The sequence below is a fragment of the Glycine soja genome, chromosome 17 (assembly GCF_004193775.1).
Source record: "Glycine soja cultivar W05 chromosome 17, ASM419377v2, whole genome shotgun sequence".
In the NCBI taxonomy this organism is placed as follows: domain Eukaryota; kingdom Viridiplantae; phylum Streptophyta; class Magnoliopsida; order Fabales; family Fabaceae; genus Glycine; species Glycine soja.
The window spans coordinates 39,037,857-39,061,592 of NC_041018.1; the positions used below are offsets into that span (position 1 = coordinate 39,037,857).

General features: G+C 30.3%; 1 protein-coding gene and 1 pseudogene across 1 annotated transcript; both read right to left on the reverse strand.

Moving 5' to 3' along the window:
- Window positions 1-3,138: 3,138 nt before the first annotated feature.
- Window positions 3,139-4,046, reverse strand: LOC114393296 (annotated as a pseudogene).
- An 880-nt stretch (window positions 4,047-4,926) lies between these two features.
- On the reverse strand, window positions 4,927-9,240 carry LOC114393652 (transcription factor bHLH74-like). The gene is made up of 8 exons (XM_028355027.1): window positions 7,431-9,240; window positions 6,904-7,140; window positions 6,744-6,809; window positions 6,561-6,629; window positions 6,328-6,399; window positions 6,104-6,244; window positions 5,746-5,827; window positions 4,927-5,659 (listed from the first exon to the last, which is right to left on the reverse strand). Exons 1-8 carry the CDS (start codon window positions 8,046-8,048, stop codon window positions 5,637-5,639), a joined length of 1,308 nt encoding a protein of 435 aa, XP_028210828.1. The 5' UTR covers window positions 8,049-9,240; the 3' UTR covers window positions 4,927-5,636.
- Between the last annotated feature and the right edge of the window lie 14,496 nt (window positions 9,241-23,736).

The window sequence follows — 23,736 nt, forward strand, 5'->3', positions numbered from 1 at the left end:
TAGTGTGATTTTATAGAGTAGATACTCCCATTTTGTGAATTAATGTTGAATCCAACTCAGTTTCAGGCCAAAGAAGAGAAGGTTCAAGTAGCTGATGACTCGCTCAGCAAAACAGATTCGCCTAGCGAGTGGCATCCGCTTAGCGAAGCATATAGTTATTCTAATTATTCTAATTATTTATTTAATGTTATTTTGATATTATTGTCTCTTTTTTGTGCTTAATATCAAGATTATGGTTTGATCACCCATACTCATGTAGTGTTATAAGGTTTATGCATTGGAAAATATTTATCTCTTATGAACTTAAAAAGAGCATCTAGGTAATCCATGTCTAGGAATAAAATGATATTATTTAGCCTTATTTATGCATCTTTATTCTTAGAACAAATTATTTGATGTAGCTCTTAAGGGATTATGAGTGAAATTATGTAATTTAGGCTCTTTCACTTGAAAGATCATGGTTAGGGTATGTTTGCAGATGAAAATAATAATTGAAATAACGTTAAATAATGAAAAATCATTAATGTTGCATCAAGAGTAACTTCGACAGGTTGAGTCTCAATATGTTTCGTAATTTCGCTTTAATCGACAACTCAACTCCCCCCCACCCCCCAATGTTTGTGTTCTATTTCTTTAATGTGTTGTGCTTAATTATCTTTGTTTATGTCGAATTTTACATTTCGTATCATTATTCAATCAATATCAAATTTAATTTCTTAATTGCTTAAAATTGAACATATATAAACTCTGAATACAGTTAAAGTTCCTGTAGAGTCGATAATCGGTCTTACTATTTTAAAATACTATTTAAACGAATTGGTACACTTGCCAAGAAATTACCAGTTACCTATCAAACTAATACTCCATCTTTGACTTTCCAATAGTATAAGATAGGCTTAGTTACATTTAAGCTGGAGTTCGGTATGTTTTAACAACTGAGTTATTGGAGTGACAATTTTATTATTATTTAACATGCACGACGGAAAATGTAAAGTTATAAGTAGAATGCATGATGTGTAATTTGATTCCTTAGCCTATCGTGTACTGTTCTGTTCCTAGTCAAAGTACCAGTTAGCAAAACCTATTTAGCATCTTTAATGTTTGTTATTCTTTTTTTCTTTTATAAGCATATCTTTATTCTTCTTAACAATGTGTTGATAGTTAATTTGTCTTTTGTTCAAGCCCTACCTATATGTTATTGTGCCGTTACTCATTTTGACTTGAAGATAAGGAGATATTTATCTTCATCGTCTGGGATCCAACTAAAGGAGTGGTTAATTTGATAGGAGTTGAAACTAATCAAGTTTAGATTGAATTTGTTTTGCTTGCATGACATTGGTTTAATTATTCATAATATTGATGTTGATAACCCTTCTGTCACATAATTTCCTATATCCTAAAGATACATACATGTGCAATGAATGAAGAAATCATAACTTTGCAAATATTTCCATTCATATTTCTCTTCCCAAATCCAGATTTTATTTATCTCCATAATCTATGTATGACTTTGAGAAAAGAAACTTACCTAGTTAGCAAACTTAATCTTTATATCAAGAAGGCCAGATATATGGAAATTATGAATATTTAATTATTTGTTTTTTAATTCAGCATTTGATGTTTCATTACTCCACCTATTTATTTAGCTCCGACCAAGCATAGCATATTCAACCAAGTTGTTGACTCATGAAGAAAATTCTTATGTTCTGTTCTTCAGTCCTAAAATTGTCAATGTTTGCAAAATATAAAATTTATGGTATGCCCTATTTCTAGTAATAACATCAATCTTGGTATATTTTTAATTTTAAATCATTCTTATTATAGATGTGTCAACATTAACCGTGGTCTTGTTAGCTTGTTGCATGGGAATGGGAAAGGGAAGCCCTGGAGAGTATGCCACGAGATGTCATGACAGTGCCAGTGCCTTAGCATAGATAAGAGCCAAATTTTACAATTTAATTTTAAATAAAATTACGCATTGTTAATATTTATAATTTCAGTACTTTTAGATTCTTGCTTGCTCTTAAATCTCAATAGTTTCCATAAAAAATATACTAATATAGAGCATTCTACAATTCTGATCAGATCCAATTAGTTATGATTTAATGAATCAATACGTGTTAAAGTCATTACTTGTGAAAATTCTAATAAATCAGTGTACTTGTCTGAGGCATAATAGTAGCGAATCAAGATTGTATCAAATATTAAATGTAAGAATTTGATATACGAAAATGTTAATTTGTGCGTGATATGATCCCTGATCATAGTTTCCTTTGCTTCGCAGAGAGCATCGATAAAATTTCGGTAGCTGAATTTAGTGTTGTATATTGAGTTTTTTAAAACAAGAAAAAAAATGTAACGACAGAACCAACATTAGAAGCAAAATATCTAGAAAGTTATACTCAGAAATGGCAATCTTATTAAATTCACAACATTACATGAAGGAGATGTCTATAAGTATGCAATGGTATAACTATAATCAATTTAAACAACTCCAAACTAAACATAATTTTATAGTATGGTGCAAAATACTTGTAAACCGCCACAATCACTCTCAAGTAGCTAAAACATGTTATACACAAGTGAAAATTAACATAATCATATCACATCCATCAAACAGCATGAACTAGGCATTGCCACATTGGAATGCAGCCAGTTATGACCTTTGGGCAAGACAGCATAAGGCATAATTCAAACTCAAGGATTGGTAGTTGATAATGCTTTAGGAAACTTAGGAAATTCAGGAAACTTAGGCATATACAGTGTGTTTGGATGGAAAAATTTTAAATTCTGAAAAATTTTAAATTCTAAGAATTTCAAATACTTCAATTGAAATTCTTTTATTTTCAAAATTTTGTGTTTGGATAAAAAAAAATTAAAATTATGAGGAGAAAAAAATGAATGAAAAAAAAAAGAGAAGATATAGTTGGTGTGCTAGTTGTATATACTTGTTCCTCTATGCTCACACCAAATATTTAGGAGCTCAGACGGTGTTTCCTGAAGAAGACGGTAAGAAGAGAATTTCAATTTCTCACCTTTTAGAAGGAAATTGAAATTCTAGATTTTTAGTTGTTTAAAATTCTGTTTTAAAATTTCAAAATTTTAAATTCTTCATAAAAAAGCATCCAAACAATGAATTCTAAATTACAGAAATTCAAATTCTCTAATAAATTACTTTCCTCAATTAAAATTCTCTATCCAAACGCACTCCTAAGTTATTTTAGACAACTCGAGCTTAGACAATTCAGGTACCTTCGAAAACTGTGGCTCAGGCAATTCAGGAACCTCAGACAAATCGGATATTTTAAGTAACTCGAGCTTAAGCTACTCAGGGACTTTCAACAACCCGGACTTAGACAATTCAGGGACCTTTGGCCTCTCAGGTACTTTAGGTAACTCAGCTTAGGCAATTCTGGAAAGTACTTTAGGCAACTTAGGCTTAGAAAATTCAAAAACCGTAGGCAACTTAGGCAACTCGGGTACTTTAGGTAACTCGGGCTTAGACAATTTAGGGACCTTAGGTATCTCAGGTACTTTAGACAATTTGGACTTAGGCAATTCAGAAACTTTAGGCAACTCGGGCATAGACAATTCAGGAACCTTAGGCATCTCACGTACTCTAGGCAACTTTGGCTTAGGCTATTCGGAGACTTTAGACAACTTGGGTACTTTAGACAACTTAGGAACCTTAGACATTTTTGGTACTGTAGGCAATTCAGGGACCTTAAGGATCAATTTTTTGGGAATGTAGGGATGTTAGGCAACTTTGGCTTTGGTAATTTAGGGATTGCTGGGAAGTGGCAACTTGGATTTTGGAAGTTGAGGCACTTCTGGTTTTGACAATGTTGATTCCAGGAGATTGCGTGCTCCGGCAACCATTGTGTGACTGCTTGCTGAGAACAACATTAGAACCACAAATGAAAATATCTCTGTTGACAAACTACTACTGGTAGGCATGTTTGAATGCAAGAACTTAAGGAGGATCAATGGGAGATGGAGATCTTTACAAGCGTTCAGAGATGTTTTGTGAGTGTAGACTGCTGATGTTGTATTGTGTAATGGTACTTTTATAGAAAGAACTGCGTAACTCAATGATGTGGTATGCAGCGTGAGTTGGTGGGAATTGGATGCTACATGTAATGTAAGTATAGTTAGCTCAACTTCTTACCCACATAGTATCCCCCGTGACAAACTTTAATCAGAACAGTTGTTGGTCAACTAATAATCTATCATCTATCTACATTAGAAGCAAATGAAAACATTTTAGTCACCTTTGATTTGAAGTGTTAAACAATTTCCTTTATCCACGAAAGTCAATGTTTTCCTTTTAGAAAGCTACCACAAAACCAAGGATTAATTACTAGAGATGTTTGCCAATGAAAATAGTTCCTGGCAAGCTTTCTATGCCTTGTCAACAAACCAGACTCAATTTCAACCCTCAATAACCTGTTATAAATCATTATTATCATTATCATTACCTTTGAAATGGGCAGAAGCGTATAACAATATTAACAACAGACAAATTCAATCTCATAAAAATAAAAAGTTAGATGACCAACAAGTAACCATTCCGGTACACGTTTCACATCTCTAAACCTTTTATAACTCAGCTTCTGAAAACCTTCTCATGCAAACTAAAGCAAAACATTTTTTTGGCGCATTTCTGTCTCATGTTGCTGTGCTCATGTTTAGATAGCAGCAATATATATATATATATATATATATATATATATATATATATATATATATATATATATATATATTGGATATTTGTGATTTGTAACAAAAAAAATTAATGAGTCAAAGTCAATTTGAAATAATTTATGCATTTAATCAGTTGATAGTCTAAATATTTTATCTATTTCATCAAACTTGGTTTATTTTAAGACTTTTAGGCTATATCATAGTAAAAAAGAATGAGTCATGTTTACGTATTCAACATGCCTAGTTTTCTCAGAAGAGAGGTGTTTAAATTACACTTTTCAAATAAGAAACACCAACAAATGGGAAAATGAAAAACAAAAGAAGGCCAATGTTTGAAGCACTGGTCTACTTAAACAATCTTTCACCCTCATACAAGTTGCAACATATTCATCCTTGAAGTTGTATGCACTAAGAATCTCCTCATTGGTTACATTTTCTTTTGAAAAGAAAAATACAAAGAAAAACCATAAACCCTAGCATAAGTAGTAGTCAAGTACACACATTATCCAATCTGCAACACTTGAAATTTGAAAACATTGTGCTTCAAAAATCCGAACCCGGCAACTCTATACATAATAATTCAATAAAAGTAATGATAGTTGCACACACTTTACTCGCATGCTCCTCAAAATACTGCTCTCCGTGTCATTAAACAAGACCACTGCAACTTGTTCTACATGATCTAGATTCTACACATAATATGTGTAACTCATTTTCCAATTGATAAATCTAACAAGTCATCTTCTGCTAAAAATTCGAAGTGCCAACAGTTAGGTATTAAAGACCCTATACAACTAAAACCTTTATTTTTTTTCTTTTTCTTTCCCTCTCTATTGTCCTCCCATTTTCATCTTCGGTTAAATTGTGCAGTCAACAAGAAAATTCCAAAGTCTTTGTTGCTGTAGTAACATGGCTATGTAATAATGCACACACTATAACTCTGTTTTCAACCGCCCTGTTCAATGTAACAATAAATTACAAGAATCAGACACTTGATATAATTGTGCAAGCAACCAAATTTAAAATTCTGTCCATTATTACCATTGGGTCCCAAGTTGTCAAGTGCTGTATTAGAATCGTATCCAATTCCATAGAAGCTTTGGAACTCATGGTCCAAAACATTCTGCATGTAAAAGAATCAGTATTTTTCATAATTGAGAGCTAAAGAGTATTAGAGCAGAGTAAATCATATATGCACTTATAGTATAAAGAGTTTTACACAATAATCCAACCACACATCATCATGTATGAACAATTAGTTGACTTTTACAAAAAGTACCTTAAATATCATACCAACAATGATTTCTGATAGGTTGGCAGTATAAAAGCTTTTATATTTACAGTGCATAGAAATTAAACGCATTAGAGTAACATGTTCAAAGATCTTAACTCTTTTTACCTGTGGCAAAGGAGGGAATTGTGAGGATGTACTAGACATGCCAGCCAATGTTCCATGGAAACTTCCATTGGGGAAGGTGTGAGAGGAATTGATACCAGGACCATATGCACCAATTCCATGTCCTATGCGTGATTGGAGAATCTAATTGAAGAGAAATGAAATTATCTTAGTTTAATGTGTTAAAAAATAGTAAATGGACCTAGAAGATTAAGACCTTCACTTACATCCTTGGATAGGATCCTGTCTACATCAAAGTTCAGTTCTGGGTTCACTGTGGCAAGTTTCATGGACAGAAACTGCAAAATATCTCTTTGATAAGTTGACTAGTCACAAAACAATAATAATGGAACAGACAAAAAAAATTGTGTTATTGAGTTATCATAAAATATCTCTTAACATGCACTATTCAGTTTTAAATGGTAAATTGAAAGCATAAAAGGTGGCACTACAATCATACCTCAACCTGTTGCTGAAGTGATTGCACGTAGTTTATTATCTCATCAAGCATTACAGCTTTGCCAGTTATCTAAGAGAAACCAAAGACATCATCATAGTTTAACAACCAAAGAGAAAATTAGTATGCAGAGACATCATAGTTTCTTGAGAAATCGTTTTAACACAATCATGATATTCATATCACCTTGTTGCATCCTGGAACAAGTTCTTGAAGCAACCTCATTCGCTCACTAATCTTTTCTCTTCTCACCTGCGAGCAAAAAGTTGTATCATTAGACATACAACAAAAAAAAGGGTTTTCTAACTTTCTCATAGCAAATATCGTGGTGAGATAGGGATGATACTCTTTCTGCAAGGCTGTGGCTGTTAGTGGCTTGACCTCTTCTAGCTCTCACGTGAATGAAATTTTCTTTGGGAGCTTCTCCACTTTGAGAATTATTGTTGTCTTTAGCTTGCTTCACTGATTGCTTGCCACGCACATCTGCGCCATTATTCTGCTCCACTTTTGGTCTCTTTTCGTGTTCTTTTGAACCATCAGAGGCCTTCCCAGGAGAATCTTTCACAGCATCACCCTCAGCATTCTAATCCAACCCTCAAAAGCATTTTTCATTCATTAGCTCTCAAAACCACATAAAACAACACCAGTGAAACATTCTTTGTCCTAAATGAGATTAGGATATATGACAAAAACTTAAAATACAATTGCTTAGGTGTTGTTCTACAATCAGAATTAGAGTTTTACTTTGGTAATGTAAATCGTTCCGCACATATTACCGAGGCAAAACTTTAATTTGATTTGGAAAACAACACCAATAGCATCTAAGTTCTGTCCTCAGATATACTATCACATTCAGCTCAACAATTAACAAACCTTATTTGGACTGAAGGTGGAATTATGATCAAGCCCTCTCTTTCTTCTATTCCCACTAGGTGCAGATCCTGGTGCTTCCTCTTCAGGAATTGAGTCCTCAACCTGAGATTGTTCACCATTAATAATTGGAGCCTCCTTGATTGGATTATAATGCGTTGGATACCCTGTGTCAGCCATATCACCAGACCCATGTTGGCAAAAAGAGCCAGAACCAACCATTTCTGAGAATCCCCCACTTGCATAGGAATGAACCTTGGGGACTATACCCCCAAGATTTGAGTCAGACATGTATTGAACAAGGTGGGAAGTGTTGCTTATCCCCCCCTGGTTATCCAAAACAAGAGGGTAAGATGAGTTGGCATTGACAAACTCATTATGAGAAACCATTGAAGAGCCTCCAAAAGTTTGAGCCTGGCTCAAGGAAACAAGTGGATCCCAAGTGGAAGAAGCGAGAAAAGGGTTAGCTACAACATTTGAAGGCTTGGCCATAGACACAGAACTAATAGCCATTTCTGAAACATTAACATTTGGACCACTGAGACCAGAAGTTGGTGGACAAGTCAGAATGCTCTCATTTCCATGTTGAAACCCCCCCATTGCATTTTCTTGACCCCCCATCTGAACTATAAACTCGATAGTGTCCCTAAACAGCAACAACTGAGAAAGTAACCTATTTATATATACTCACAACACAACACAATACAAACACACCAAATCAATCAGACTCAAACAGTTTGATCACACAGGGCTGCATCTAGAAATAAACAAACTGCATATGATTAAAGGGTAAAGTGAATTTTGACTAAGCTGGCTCTAGAGATATCTTGCAGGACTAAACAAGGAACAAATAACTTGGCAGCTTTATAGGACTGAGAGGAAGTTAAAGTAAAAGAAAACCCTCATTGTAGCCTTAGATAAAATGAGAAAAACAAAAGAAAAGGTAAATGGAATATAATCTTCTAGTCAGTCTCACCAGCTTGGTTTTTTTTTTTTTTACCTGTTCCTCTTCTAAAACCCTAAGATCAAGAATGCTCAGTAAAAGGGGGAGAAAATGCTTCCCCTCAGACAAGAAAAGTGAACCTTTCAGTCTTCAGAGGATAAAGGGGACATAGAGAGTGAGATTTAGCTAACAACTCATCAAACTACAAGTAAAGCAGATTCCCTTTTCTCCTTTGTCCACACAACAACATCTAAAAATCCCTCATTCGATCAAAATATTGGTGTTAAGCAAAGATTAGATGATGAATTTATTTGTCGTTGTGGAAAACACAACACCACGCTTCTTCTAATTAAGAAGCTCCAACATGACATGAGTGAACAAAACAATGAGTATCTTTTCTTATTTTCTTTTGATTTAAAAGATAGGACAGGAAGGGTTGTTGAAAGTTGAAACTCTTGCCATTAAAATTCTGGGATTGGAATTTGGAATCCAAGAACAAGGCACGACCAAGGGCATCAAATTCTAACTCAAAAATCCTGCGATGACTGAAAGAGACAGAATTTATTTTAGCAGAGTTTCCCTTTGCAGGGGGGTTTCTCTGACGGGAGCATCAAATGCCTAGCTAGCTATAAACCATTTTTTTTCACCAATTGGGTACTAAGCATAAACATCAAAATGTGGCATAAATATCTAACCTTTTAATAGATCACAACACAACAACAACACCACCAGGAGCTACTACTACTCTACTTGTACTAATATTACCAAGCTGGAAAGAGAAAGACACATAGAAGAGAGAGATTGTGTGAGTGTAAGTGAGAAAGAGAGAGAGTATTTGCTTTGTTTGTGTACCTGCCCAAGCTATGAGGTGACATGTATCATTTTAAAAGACACACTAACTACTGCCAACTGCTCCTGTTGGTAAATTATTGCAGAAGCACAACCTAATCACTCTTTTTCTCTCTTCCCACACTTGTAATCATTTCTAGGTTCAGTTTAAAACTAAATTAATAATTATCTTCATTAATCAATATTTTTTTACTATAGCACGTATCACATACCACCTCTCTGGTCTTCTTTTTTTTGTAAAAAAATAAGTGATATTATCATTTATTTTTTATAAATAAGACAGAAGATAGGATTTTCTTGTACAAACAATCTTATTTAAATTACATAGGATTATTATTAATCACATAACTATTACATATACGTATTTAGAGTTTGAGGTTATTGGTTGAACTAAAATAATTTTGTATTAATTGATATTTGATCATTATTAATTAATATTTTTTTATGATATTACATTTACTTTTTATGAAAAATAATCTTATTTAAATTAAATAAGATTATTATTGATAATAAAATTTTTACATATACATACTTAAAATTTTATATTACCAATTAAAGTAAAATAATTTTATACCAGTTTGTTTTTGTGTTGAATAAGTTTGAAACATACATTCAAAAAGTAATAATTTATTGTTTCTCACAAATTGGTACATAATAAGAATGCGTGTTGACGGATTAAAATGGTAAAACAAACACACCTTTAATATTTTAAGTACAACTCTCCTTTTCTTGAGGGCGTGTGAGATTTGTATACAAAGTGTAGATAGATAGAGTTGGAGAGGTTCTTCTCTTGAAGGCCAAGCTTGCCCCCTATGTATTCATTAACAAACATACTTCTTTAGTATTTTTATTCATTTCTCTTCTTTTTTTTTTTTACTGACACATTTGCCAACTGTTCTAAGTAACATAAACATTATATATCGTATGTATCCTTCTCTCTCTCTCTCTTTGCTGTTACACACTCATTTTACTCAGTGCCAACTAACCTCTTTCATTTCTTTTTAGAATCCTCAATTGTATGCACCTAACCTTCATCATCTTCCATCAACCTGAGCCACTGTTTCGCCATGGTTGTCCCAAATGTGGACCCCACCAAATCTTCCTTCTAAACAAAACCATTCAACCTGTGTGCGGTGGACCACAGGGGGAACACGTGTAGGGACGTAATTTAAAGAAATGAGAGAGTATGGTGTGGAGGCAGTGCAGGCTATGATATCTCATGTCTCTACTTTAAGAAAGACCATTTGTTTAAGCAACGATGTAATAATAAATAAATAAATAAATAAAAACCTGAAGCAGAAAGCTTTTGTTTATTTTAATTAATTAATTTTTGTATTTTTTTTTTTAACTTTGGAGGGGTGAGGAACATAGGGAATAATGGAATCTAATCATCAATTTTACCTAGTTGTCTTGCTGCTACGTTTTCCAGCTGGAGCCTGTGAAGCCTTTGTCCTTCCACACCAATTCAGTCAAACCAAAATTATCTAGTCAACTCTTGGCATCGTTGTGATCTTGCTGTAAAACCCTCCAAAATAAAAATCAATAAAATTCCGAAATCAACGGCTTATTTTCTCGACCCTCATGATCAGATCAAGAATGAGACACCCCGTAGTGTCAAATAAAATCATATAATTGCCTATACCTGAAAAAAAAAAAAAAGTATAACATACTGTAATATAATATAATTTCTGGGACCGTGTGTCATTTTTTTTTCTTTATAATTGTTTTGGCTATAGAAATATAGGATTGATCGATAGGAAACTGGTTGCGATCTAAGGAGTGTGATCAATGGACACGGAGTCAGAATTATGATTTAAGGTGCAAACCTAAAAAACATATGACTTGTAATTAAAGGATTTTTTTTGGTTAAAATAAGTAAAGAAAAATTTAAGTATCACATATATAAGGAGTTAATAGGTTAGCTTAATAGTTAAAATAAGAAAAAATAAATAAAAAAGAAGAAAGAAGTCTTAGATTTAAATTTCTCTCACTAACAAATTAATAATTAATATTTAGTATTTTTTTTTAAATATCACATATATAATTATGCAACAATTTTGAATAAGAACATGAGTAAAAAGAAAAAGTGACATATAAATTAGAGGAATGTAATTTCAACAAAATGTTATGGTACTTTATAACAATGAGAGAGTTATAGGAGGGAAAGAAAAGAAAATGTGAAATAAGATGAATAATGAGATAAAAAGACTGAAAGATATAATTATAAAAAATAAGGTGATGAGAGATTATCATATAAATAATTCTAGAATTCAATTTTTATGTAATGTCAGTGTAAAAAGTATTATATTATTAATTAATTAGGAATTTTTTTATATAATTTTATTTATTTATAAAAGTTAATAAGTTGATCATATATATATATAATAACTTTTTATTGAGTAATAATAAAATATACATTATTTATTCATAAGATTACTTTATAAATTATCCCCCAACCCTAATACATAATTCCATGATAAAAAATCAGTAATAGCATAATACCCATTTGATCAAATTTATTTATGGTTTTACATAAGCCAAAAGATTTTATGAAATAAACTCATATAGATCATGATCATTTATAAAGAAACAAACAACTCAACGTACATAATAACAAATAGCAAGACCATGAAGAGTATATTACTTGAATTTTCAAGGTGTGAAGGATAGGGTTGCCGCCAAAAAAATAAAATTTAGAGACACAAAAATATTTTATTTAGTAGTATAAAAAAATGTTGGGGTGACCATGGCAAGAATGGGTAATCCCATTCCCTCCACCACTCATGGACCTACTTGAAATATGGCACATGCATATGAAAATGTACGTACGCCCATCTAATTGAACCAATAAGAGATTGATTGATATTTACACTTCTCAGTACACTAATTATAAAAATATCTTTGATATCACTCTTGCACCTTAGGTTATACTAACATTTTATAATTATTAGTTTTTGGTCACATCAGAGTTTTCTTCACCTTAATGATGCAACTCCAATGTCCCTACTATTAATTTTCTTTTAACCAAGTAGGCCGGCAATTAGTTTTTATAATCTATCTATCACTATAATTGGAAGAAAGTCCGAATCCTAAACCAAAGTATAGAGTGTACTTTATATATGTTAAACAAAAGTATAAATTAGCTATCCAAAATGAAAAACTCAGTGGGTGCTCGAACTAAATTATGAATACTTTAATCAAATAATTATGAATTTTACACTACAATCATCTACGTCATCCCCATATCTATTATTTATGCATGATCGTACATAGAAAGATTATCGTACATAGAAAGATTATGATCCGATCACATATAAACAGCTACCTATAAGTAAGGTTTTTTTTTTTTAAGATATATAAGTTTCTTTACTGAATTGTAAGGTTTTATTAATAGTAACTGACTACGTAGTAAATATAATATATTTATCAAAAGAAAATATGCTACCGGTGAGATTGAACCCAACAACAGTACGTACAAATTCATAATTTATGATCTTGGTTAAAGTTACCAAAATTAAATATGCGGGCCATTTTATTACGACCGTTCATTCAATAATCTCCTTTTCAAGGGTAGACAGTTAGTTACGTGGAAAACGATTGCGAAGGACATTAGAGACGTCAAATAGAGAGAGAAGAAGAAAAAAATACGAGTGATATTGATAGTAAATATAATTTAAACTATACACTTAACTTTTAATCATATTTTTATAGTATTAATTAATTATGTTAGTATTATATTAAATAAACTCTATAAAAAATTTACTGATATATATCTACAAGACTACAATTTCGTGCCCTTTTTTTACGTTTGGGAAAGAAAAACGATTAATTACAACAGAAAAATAAAGTGCCAAAAGCATTCGTTGCAAGACTAGCTTGAACATCTACGGGAGTATTAAGCTTAGTTGCTCCGCACTTTGCTAGAATATCAACAATCGCATTGTCTTCTCCAAGAGTATATGAGTAAACAACAAATTTCATGCATGAGATTTGAAGCTTTGAATCTTAACAATCAAAGGGGCATACAAATTTCACTATTGAACCCCTTGTACGACCCTAAATACTATTTTTTTTTACTTAAACTCTTTTAATGTTAATATGTTTTTATTTTGGCTCATCATTGTGGGTCAAATGGCTTATCAGCAAGAGTTAACATGGAAGCTATCTAGCTATAATGGGGTTTGGTTTGGCATTTTGGCATCTACTTAAACTAAAGTTTACTCTGTTAAAAATTAATATTTACCAATAAAAAAATCTATTGAAAAATGGAAACGCGGATATTCAGGCATTGCCTTTGAATTTTTTTGGTTGAGTTAAACATGACTTTTCTTGAATTAAGACTTACTCCAAAACTACCCACCTTATACTTTTTCATTGAACGTAAAAAACTTTAAATACAAATCAAATTACATTAAACTTACTTTTTAATTAAATTAAATTTATAAAATTAAATTCAAATTGAACTTCATTTTTCAATTGTACTTATTAATAAGAGTGTTTAGAATTGAACTGAGCATAAAACCAAAAATCAACAAAAAAACGATGATCATCAGCTTGGTTTGTTTTTTTATTTTTTATTTTTCAAATCATACGGTTTGATTCAGTTCATGATTTGTAACATGAAAATCAAATCAAATCAAGTCGCACAACAAACACTTCTAGAAACTATTGTTATAGTAAAAATAATTATTATAAATTTTATTTTACTATTTTTTTAAGATCAGTCGTTGGAATTTGAAAACAAAAATCATATACTATTATTTCTTTTAAGTTAAATGATTTATTATTTTACTTTAAATTTCAATGCTTTTTTTATTTATTTATACTGTTGATTGTTAAATTAGTTGATATTCTAGTTTGTCTAATTAATAACAAATTTTTAAGTATTTTTTTAATATTTACTAGCAAAACTTTTAAATCGTAAAAATCAAACCGAAACAAATTATAAAAGATTCATTTAATTTAATTCAGATTTCATAAATAAATAAATAAAACTAAATTATATGACACTTAATTTTATTTTTGTTCAAACTAATTTTAATGCCAATCCCAAACACCCTACTAAATAGTTGCACGATGGCGGAGAAGATGTGTGTGAATAGAGAATAGTCTTATGATTGATTAATTTGGATTGGGGAGAGAAAAGCAGCGATCACGCGTGCGTACTGCGTAGGCATTCAGCATCAGATGCAACACATCTTCTATGGTCCACAAACTGTGGTCCTGCCTAATTAGCAATGATGGGTTTATGCCTAATTAAGAGAAAATATATATTTTCAGATCTGCTCTTGTTACTTGTACTTCCTAAATCCTAATTATTGGCCACCCTATTCTCTCAACATAATCAAATCACTTTGTTGGGGAAACTTTACTTTCCCAAATTAATAAATTCCTCAAGGTACATCTTTTTTTTTATATTTAAAATAGTACATTAATAAATTATAACTAATAGTCTTAAAATACATTTAAGGTATAAGTTACAAATATATTCCTTTTAAAACTTAAGGTATTGTATATTAGTAAAGTCTACAAGAATTTACCATCGCACATTGACTTATTTTTAAACATAGTATTTTAATAATGATAAGGTAATTTGTTTTCAAAGTGCACACTTAAAATATAACTTATTAGGCCTTCTTTCTAAATTACAAATATTTATATGTTAACACTTAATAATTTCTTTATGAAATACTATAGATTCAAAGAACTATTAAGGTGGATCTAGTGGAAGAGGAATGAAATAATATGAATGAAGTTAAAGGTTCGAAATTTATTACGTCGGTCATAATATATATAAAAATTTAAGAAAAAGTTTCTCTTAATATATCAGTGATATGTCTCTATTTCCCCCCCCCCCCCCCCCTATTTCTTAATGTTTTGATGGCAGGACAAGCAGCAACACAAAATTTCTCATTTCTACTTCTAAAGATGCTTTCCCATCTTTTCTTTTCTTTACATAAAGTTGTGAAATGCCACACCTCACTCACTACTACTTTTCCCATTAGACAAGACTTCTCGTGGATATAACCCAAGAATCAATTGGTCCATTAATATAATAACTAATTAACAGTCAATTAGAGAATCTAATGAGAACATATAACTCAAATTAAACAATGAAGTTGTAGTATCCTTTATAGGTGATTATGTATGAATTGGAAAAAGATGGAAAAGGAAGCATGCGAAGAAGGGTTGGTTGGTTGGGTTGGAGAAGATGCAATCATCATCGGGTTTGCTTTAAAATTTAAACTGAAAAGGCTGCTATTATTTATTAAGGAACCAAACCAAACCTGATTGCTTCGATGCTTCCTCTCTTGTGCAGCTCAGCAAAGTATCAAAACCAACGACTGTTCAGAAATAGCAATCATTTGTAGCCATTCATATCTTTTCACTTATGTAATGTTTGTTAGTTGCACTCCTTTATAGTATATTTTTTTCAACACTTTTTTTTATTGTTTCATGAAAATTATGTCATCTGTCAAAAAAATGAATTTATGTCAAAAATAATAAATTTTGATTTGATTTTTAGAACTAATTTTCCTTTGATTTTTTATTTATAGAATAGATGGTTAATTTAATTTCTGCGGTGCGATTTATTATTATTTTAGTATTTAGATTTAACAAAATTAAAAAAGAGTATATGAAATTATAATTTTTTCATTTAAGTTTTTAAATTTAATTATTTATTTATCGTTTTAAATTTCTGAACATATGTTAATATTGCCATTTAAATTATAAGTTACATATAAGTTTTACATTAAAGTGAAGGATTAAAATATTGGAAACTATTTTTGAACTTCGTTATGCTAGGAACTAAAATAATAAGTCATAATTTTAATTAAAGACTAAATTAGTTATTATTACTTAATTTTTTATACAAACCTTCATAAAATATCTGTAATTAGTCATTGAGAAAATAGACAATAACTGTAGTAAATTAATTTCTTGGAATCCCTCAAGGGAAGAGGGAAAAAATCATATCTTAAAGTTGTTTCTTATTCTTTGTCATTTTTCATAAAGAATAATTTTAAATTCTTACAAGTTAAAGTTATCTCTTATTCTTGTCATTTTCCATCAAAAATAATTTTAAGTGTTGGGATCTCTTCATAATTGGAGAAGTTTTAGAAAATTCTATAATTTTTTAGAAAAATATAAAATTTTTTAGAATATTTTGGAGAACTCTAGAGTAGTGTAGAACTCTCTAAAAACTTGTGAAAGAATGTGGAAACCTATGAAATATCCTGGAGATGTGTGAAACCTCCTGCAACCTTATGAAAGAGTATAGAAGGAAGTAAAAGAGTGTAGAGACTCCTAGAATGTGTGGAGCATTCTAGAGAATTAATCTCCACCCTAAGGTATAAGTAATCTCCATCATTCATCGTGGAGGTAGAGTAGTATAAATAAAGGTAAGAACCTTCATTCCTAACCATTCAAGACAAGAGTGAATAGTGAAAAAACTAAAAAATTAGAGAGTCTCTTTGAGAGAGAAGATAAATAGCTTGGGAAGTCTCTATCTCTATCCTCAAGCTTAAGTGAGCCACCATAGAGTGAGTCAATTTTGTAAATACATTCTTGTAACCCTACTATTCTTTTGTATAGTGGAAGAATTTTCATATTGGAGAACTATAATTGTGTGCTTCCATTATTACTTTTAATTACTAAGTGTCTATCTTAATTTCACGAAACGGAAAAGTTTGAGTTTTTCCAACATTAAGTTCTTGCAACATCTTTCTATTAATCCTCTTTATTTCTTTTATATACTAAATATATATTTTCTCTTTTGTATACAATGATCACAATAAGAATTAAACCTAAGTCTTGATACATCTACTCCAACCTCATATAAGAGTTAGAATTCGAAACTTTGAACACTTAAATATGAGTCTGTCGTCCCTTTGACTAACTATTTGTTAATTCATTTAGAGTTGTGGTTGGAATATGTTCTTAAATTAATTTAAACCACACATTAGAATATATATATATTAAAAAGTAAAAAATGATTTTATAACTTTAAAATAAACAATGAGCTTCTAATCTTTCCACAATAAATAAATAAAATGCATAGAGATATAGTATTTATAATAATAAGTCTGTGTGGAAAAAAAGAAATACTGGAAATTACCTACCTTGCAGCTATATTATGAATTATTAGTTTAGGTTTTCAAGAAAGTCTCCACATCTGTTGTAGGCTTAATCCATTCAGTGCAACAACATTCTCAACTGCAATCACACTACTACATATCGTGAAGAGGTTTTTCTTCTTAAGTAGAAGATTCAGATACATTTCTTGACATCTTTTAGTTGGCAACATAGATAAAAATGCCACATATATATTCATCAATATGGAAAAAGTGCTTTTAAATTAGCAGTTTTCATTTTTTAGGTAGTAGCATTTTTGTACTATTAGAATGGACATTTCCTAATCAATTGCTAAAGAATTGATCTATTTTTTTTAACAGAATTACATTTTTAATATGTTTTGGTCCAATAATTTTATTTTATTATTTCAATTTTTTATTTGTTAAGATACATTGAAGCGCAAATGTTAAAATAATATAAAGAGAGAGAGGTTATTAAATCATAAAATAATGTTGACAAAATTATTCAAATAAATACATGTGTTGAGTGTGAGACATTCTATTTACTCTCTCAATCCACTACTTGACTTTTCGGCTTGTTTATAGCCAAGGTGGAGTTTTCTTTTGGATATTTACAGGCCCATTAAACCACTACAAGTCTTTCTTCTACTAAAAATTACTTAAAGCACCTCATTATTTGCTTTGGTCCAATCCGTAATGTACTTGGGTGCACCAAAGCAAATATGAGGTGTGTTAAGTAATACCCTCTTCTAATTTTGGGTCAACATTTTATAAGTCCAAGTATATATATATATATATATATATATATATATATATATATATATATATATATATATATTCACACACTATCAATAAAACGATTACGTATCAATTAAACTAATTTTTATAATATTATTAAAATATATTTTTTTATATTTGTATAAATATTATCCAAATATTTCCCAAAAATTTTAGTGTTGTTAACATGAAAGAACATCTTATCCACAAACAAAGTTTAAATATTGCTGACAAATATTAATTTTGTTAAAAGTTTTATAAACATTATGTTTTTTTTACTAGAGATAATCTTGTTTCGTTTGACGATTCATATAAAATACTATAAAGGACAACTTGAAACCTTTAATTAAGCTAGAATAATCCTATGCCAATATTATCCAAACATTTTTTAATTTTTTCCCTTTACTTGACACTGAATATTTTTTATAATGAACAAAACTTTCAATTCCAATTTACTTTACTTATTTTTTTTGTTTTTTTCTCACTTCAAATATACAATAGCAGATGTTTTATATTTTTATTTTTTCAAACAACCTTCATGCAAAAAAAATTGATAGGCTTAATTATATTTTTTATCTCTTTAATTTAATTTAGACTATATAAAATTTAATCTCCCAAGTTTTATTTATTTGATTAAGTTCCTCTCGTTTTTAAGTCAAACAAATTAAGTATTAACGCCAGTATCCTTCTACCTAGAATCAATAACATTACCAAATTTAATTAGTTCCAAAAATAAAATGTAATTAATTGAAAAATTAAGGTGGTAGTTTATTTTTTTTTTGTTTTCATTTTCTATTTTTATTTTTAAATTTTTAAGATTTAAAAAACATGTATTAAGAAAAGAAAAGAAAAAACTCTAGATTGTCATGGTGTTTTCACTTCTTTGAAAAAGACTGAAAACATTGATCTGTTATTTTCAGTTTTCCATCTGTTTTTGAAAATATTTGTAGAATAGTTTGAAATGTTTGACTATTGTGTATGCTTGAGAAATTACAGACTGAAAATGTAGGACATATATATGGTACCATTTTGAAATGAAGAAAGAGCAGTGAGTAGAGCAAGTAACACTGACATTTCAAAGTTAATGGGCCACTGTACTCTCTCTCCCTGAACGGTGGAGCACGGCAAAGATGTTGACACAGCGGTGATGGAATACTAGCAAGCACTCTGACGTACGTCCAAGTTAGTGTTTTATTGAGATAGAGTGAGAGATTAGAGTTAGAGTTGCCTAAATACACGAGTTTTCTTATAGGGGTTACACATAATTAAATTGCATGCCCCTTTTTCGGGCTGTATATCTTATGGTAATCGGTTCGGCTCCAAAACATTGTTAACTTATTTCTTCTTCTATAATACAGCTACTAATATATAATTTTATTTGGGTTATTATTGAGTCAGCATATTTGACTCAATTTCATATACTAAGCCTAAACAATGTCAAAACTATTAATATATGACACTGATATTTTTGTATCTATTCATGATTGACACTATCGATGTAATGTTGGAAATATGTAAAGCATGAATACTACTGTTGCTAGTAGTTCTTGATTTCATGTATTTTTTTCTTAACAACTATCGCTGATAATGATGTGGCTAATAACACACGTAGTAATTAAGTTATGGTTTATTATTGTCTAATTTATCTATATATAGCATGTTTTCATAATTATCGATATATATAACATATAAAACACAGACATTCATCTCCTAAGAAATAGTCATGTAATCAAAGTAATTATTTCCTCGATGAATTTAGTTACCAAACGTAAATTGGTTGATATAGGAAGGATGAGTTCAAAATTGCATAGAGAAGTAAGATTCCATTTTGCTGGGACAATTTCCAGAGAGATCCACCTGAGTACAATGAGAAGGACGTGACGTGACCAAATTGAATAAATGAGAAGATTTTGTAGCAAGGAGCAGTCAGTAGATAAGATCAAGGCCACCCTGGGTGAAACATGGCTCGTGTATAGGGAACACCCCTTATTCTCTATTCATTAACAGAACCAAACATTCACAACGTTTTCTTGGTCCCCCCCTACAGTACTATACTTATGATATATGTCACAATTTATTTCGAGTTGCAAGATAAATACAAACATATTTTTGGGGACCATATGTATGCATTCATCTGCATGCATGCTCGTGTGTGTGGGGACTATGTTTCTAAACATGATGCATCATGCATGTACGGTAATATACTAATAGTAGTGTAACACTACATTGTCCATGCAAAAGCAGATCGATAGAGGGCATATAGACTTGGATTCTCAGGTAATATAATATAATTGGTCTTTGTGAAGTTTGTTAAACAATTGTTGGACTTGACACAAGTGGATTATTTTGCTCTTACAGTCACATGAAATGGAAAAGTGAGCAAAATCAAGGCTATTACACATTTTGTCACATACAAAGTTTTTTCCCTAAAATTAAAACGAGATGCGTTAAAAACATTTTCTAACATACTCTTCCAAACAATCTTTGCTATTGATTAAATTTTATAGATAATTACAATTCAGAAGAGAAAAACTTTAAATATAATGTGTGACTTACAAAATATTATAATTTCAAATAACTTTCAACCAATAGAAAGAAGTATGTTAAGAAGAGTGTGTAGAGTATGTTTTTTTTGGACATGTAGAAAGTATGTTGTTAATACTACAAGTTAGCTTTAAGTTTAAGATTGCATTAGGTCTAAATCCAAATTATAATATATCATCTTAATCTTCCTTTCTTATGTGTTGTCTTGCATATATGTGTATAGGTAAAGACCGTCTATGTTTTTTCTTCTCTCCATTTCTTTCATTATTAAGGTTTTCAAAAAATAAATGAAATGAAAATGATGCACATTTAATTGAGAGCAACACATATTTTTTTCAAAAGCTTAATAGCAAAAGAGAAAGAGAAAAATAAAAGAAATGGAGAGATATTTTCTCCTATTATTAGGTCACGATAGATTTGGTTGTTTTGGTAATATTAGGCTACTTGTTTTTTTATAATTTATTTTGAGGATCTTAAATTAATGAAATATAGTTAATAGTTAGGCTTCATAATAGTATATGTCAGGGGGCTTTATTTATTTCGTTTTCGCATTCATTCCTTTAGCAACTATAATTAGATGTGGATGCATTAAAAACATTAAATGTTACTACCATTTTTTTAAGAAGTCTTTTTGCTTTTAGTTATCAATTTATTGCCTTTAGAGCTTAGTTTAAACGTACTTTTTTCACTTAAATTTGTCATCACATTGAATTAACCTATGGGAACTCACCTAACTTATGAACGTTGTAATTAATTTCATATCCAAATGTCAAGGACTTAAATGTTTTCAATGCATATATAGTACGTACGTAACCCTGAATTTTTCTTCACCAGTTTTCAACATATGATAAGTTAGAAACATTATGATCCAGCTCATGAGCAAGTTCTTTTGTAAAGCTGTCCTTTGCAAACTTTTTGCCCTTAGGATGTCCCCCATAAGATTTGTAATCATATTTGTTGACAAATCTCTATGGATAGAAACAAAAACACCATACAATTGAAATGGATCTTGCTTTATTTCCTGTTAAAAGAGTGATGCACATCTTTTGCTTTCCTTTTTTTTCCACAAGTCTTGCTAGCTTTTTTGACCACAACCATTTTTGGTTTAACCTTTTGCTGGTAAAGCAATTTACTTCTTGTTGTATTTTACTTTAGATATGTTCGCTTTTCCTTTGTCAAAACAAATGCTTGTTTTATATTCTACATAGTTCATTTTATTAATTAGCAAAACCAAAATAAAAGAAGAAGATATTGTCTCTTCCCATTTGCACCGTTATTGGGCGTTGGACGAGTAATTATAGTGTGTATCTGCTGACACCTATTCAAACAAATCCATTGAATAAAGACGTATTAATATTCCGGAAGAATTTTACTTGGTAGAAACATAATTACTTAATAGGAAATAATGCAGAAGTATTCTACACTAGATCTGCAATGCCAAATCAAAGAACAATGTTATTCATAAGCTGCATTAATATAAACCTCTTTCTAGACTTCTTTGAAGGAAAAGAATGAAAGAAGTAAAAGGAAATTAAAGTAACAACCGATCTATTTATGTATGTAGTGGTAACATTATAAAACCAACATTTTCATGGAGGTGCTGATAGCAATGTAAAAGCCAGTCTCACGTAACTGTACGACTTGTCAGATATAATTAAATTAATTTACTACATTTTTTTTATATCTCTACCAGGGTATCTTGCATGCGTGAACTAGTCCCCTTATTTATTTTCAATAGAAACTAATATTTTAGCTCGTGCACTACCGCACGAATCAATTTTAATAACTAAAATTTGTGATTTTAATTAATTATTATAATTAATGTAAAACTTTATTCACATTATATAATTAAAATGAATAACAAATTGACAATCAATGTATAAATTGTAAGGACAAATACTTATTTCATAAAGAAATACAAATTATATATGAATTTCAAAAGAGATGTAAAGAGAGTTTGAAGAAGATAAATCAACATAATTATAAAATCTTTAGAGTAGAAGAATATAGTATTTAAATTTTGAAGATAAAATATATGTATTTGAAATTGGTGTTTGATATTTAATTACGACTTGTTAAATTGTTCAATTGATATTTAAAAGCATCAAACAATATAGCAAACGCATATTAGAAGAGTAAATAGAAGTTAATATAAAGGAAAGTGAGGAGACTAAAGACGTGACAAACAAATAGTTTTACATGTTTATATAAAGTGTAAAGAAATACATAAGACCGAAACAGATAAAAAAAAAAATCATTTCTCTTATTGGTACTACATTAAAGGCTCGCATAGATTACTAAACTAAAATTTCAATTCTAATTAAGAAAAAAATACCAATAGTGTTTAAGAAACTACATCAGAGTTTTTCTTAAAAAAATATTTATAAAAGTAGTAATGTCTGTCCATTTTTGTTTTTATCCCCCATTCCATGCATATATTTCTTTCTAGTCATTCTTTTACTTAATATTCGAACAAATTGAAGAAAATTTTCGTCATTTTTTTATCTTAATAATACAAATAAAATATTAGGAGATTTGATCCTTGATGCATGCTGTACCTTTTTAAATCACAAAGTCTAAGGAGAGTAAGCCATTAATTTGACTTTGGTGCGTTTTTTTTATATTCATAATTTGACATTGGTACTTAGGATAACTATTTTTTTTTATATTAAAAAAATTATAGCAGAAAACGTAGCTGGATTCAAGCTGATTGCTCACTCACCCACCATTATTTTTCAATCGCTAGAACCTGTCCTTTTCACCTATTGTTGAATAGCTAGAACTATGCATGTTACAAATAATTTGGAGTACTATTAACACGTTATTGTTCCATGCAGAGAAAAAAGAGCTATTCCCGACACAAGTTCGGAACCATTTCCAGCTTTGACGGCACTAATTCCTCGTTGTCGTCCCATGTTTACGGTCACGAACCAAGATTGCGCAATCAAGCACAAAACATACACTTCATTACAACACGAGGGGCACACACGTGTGAAAGAATCGATATTAACAATATATATATATATATATATATATATATATATATATATATATATATATATATATATATATATATATATATATATGATGAAAGATGAAC

Bases quoted from the DNA above. Each gene is read 5' to 3' on its own strand.
- LOC114393652 (XM_028355027.1), bottom strand. From the start codon at position 8,048: ATGGGGGGTCAAGAAAATGCAATGGGGGGGTTTCAACATGGAAATGAG. The intron at 6,400-6,560 runs GTATGATTGTAG...GATATTTTGCAG, and splicing joins CACTTCAGCAACAGGTTGAG to TTTCTGTCCATGAAACTTGC. The intron at 5,828-6,103 runs GTAAAAAGAGTT...TTTTACATGCAG, and splicing joins AATTCCCTCCTTTGCCACAG to AATGTTTTGGACCATGAGTT.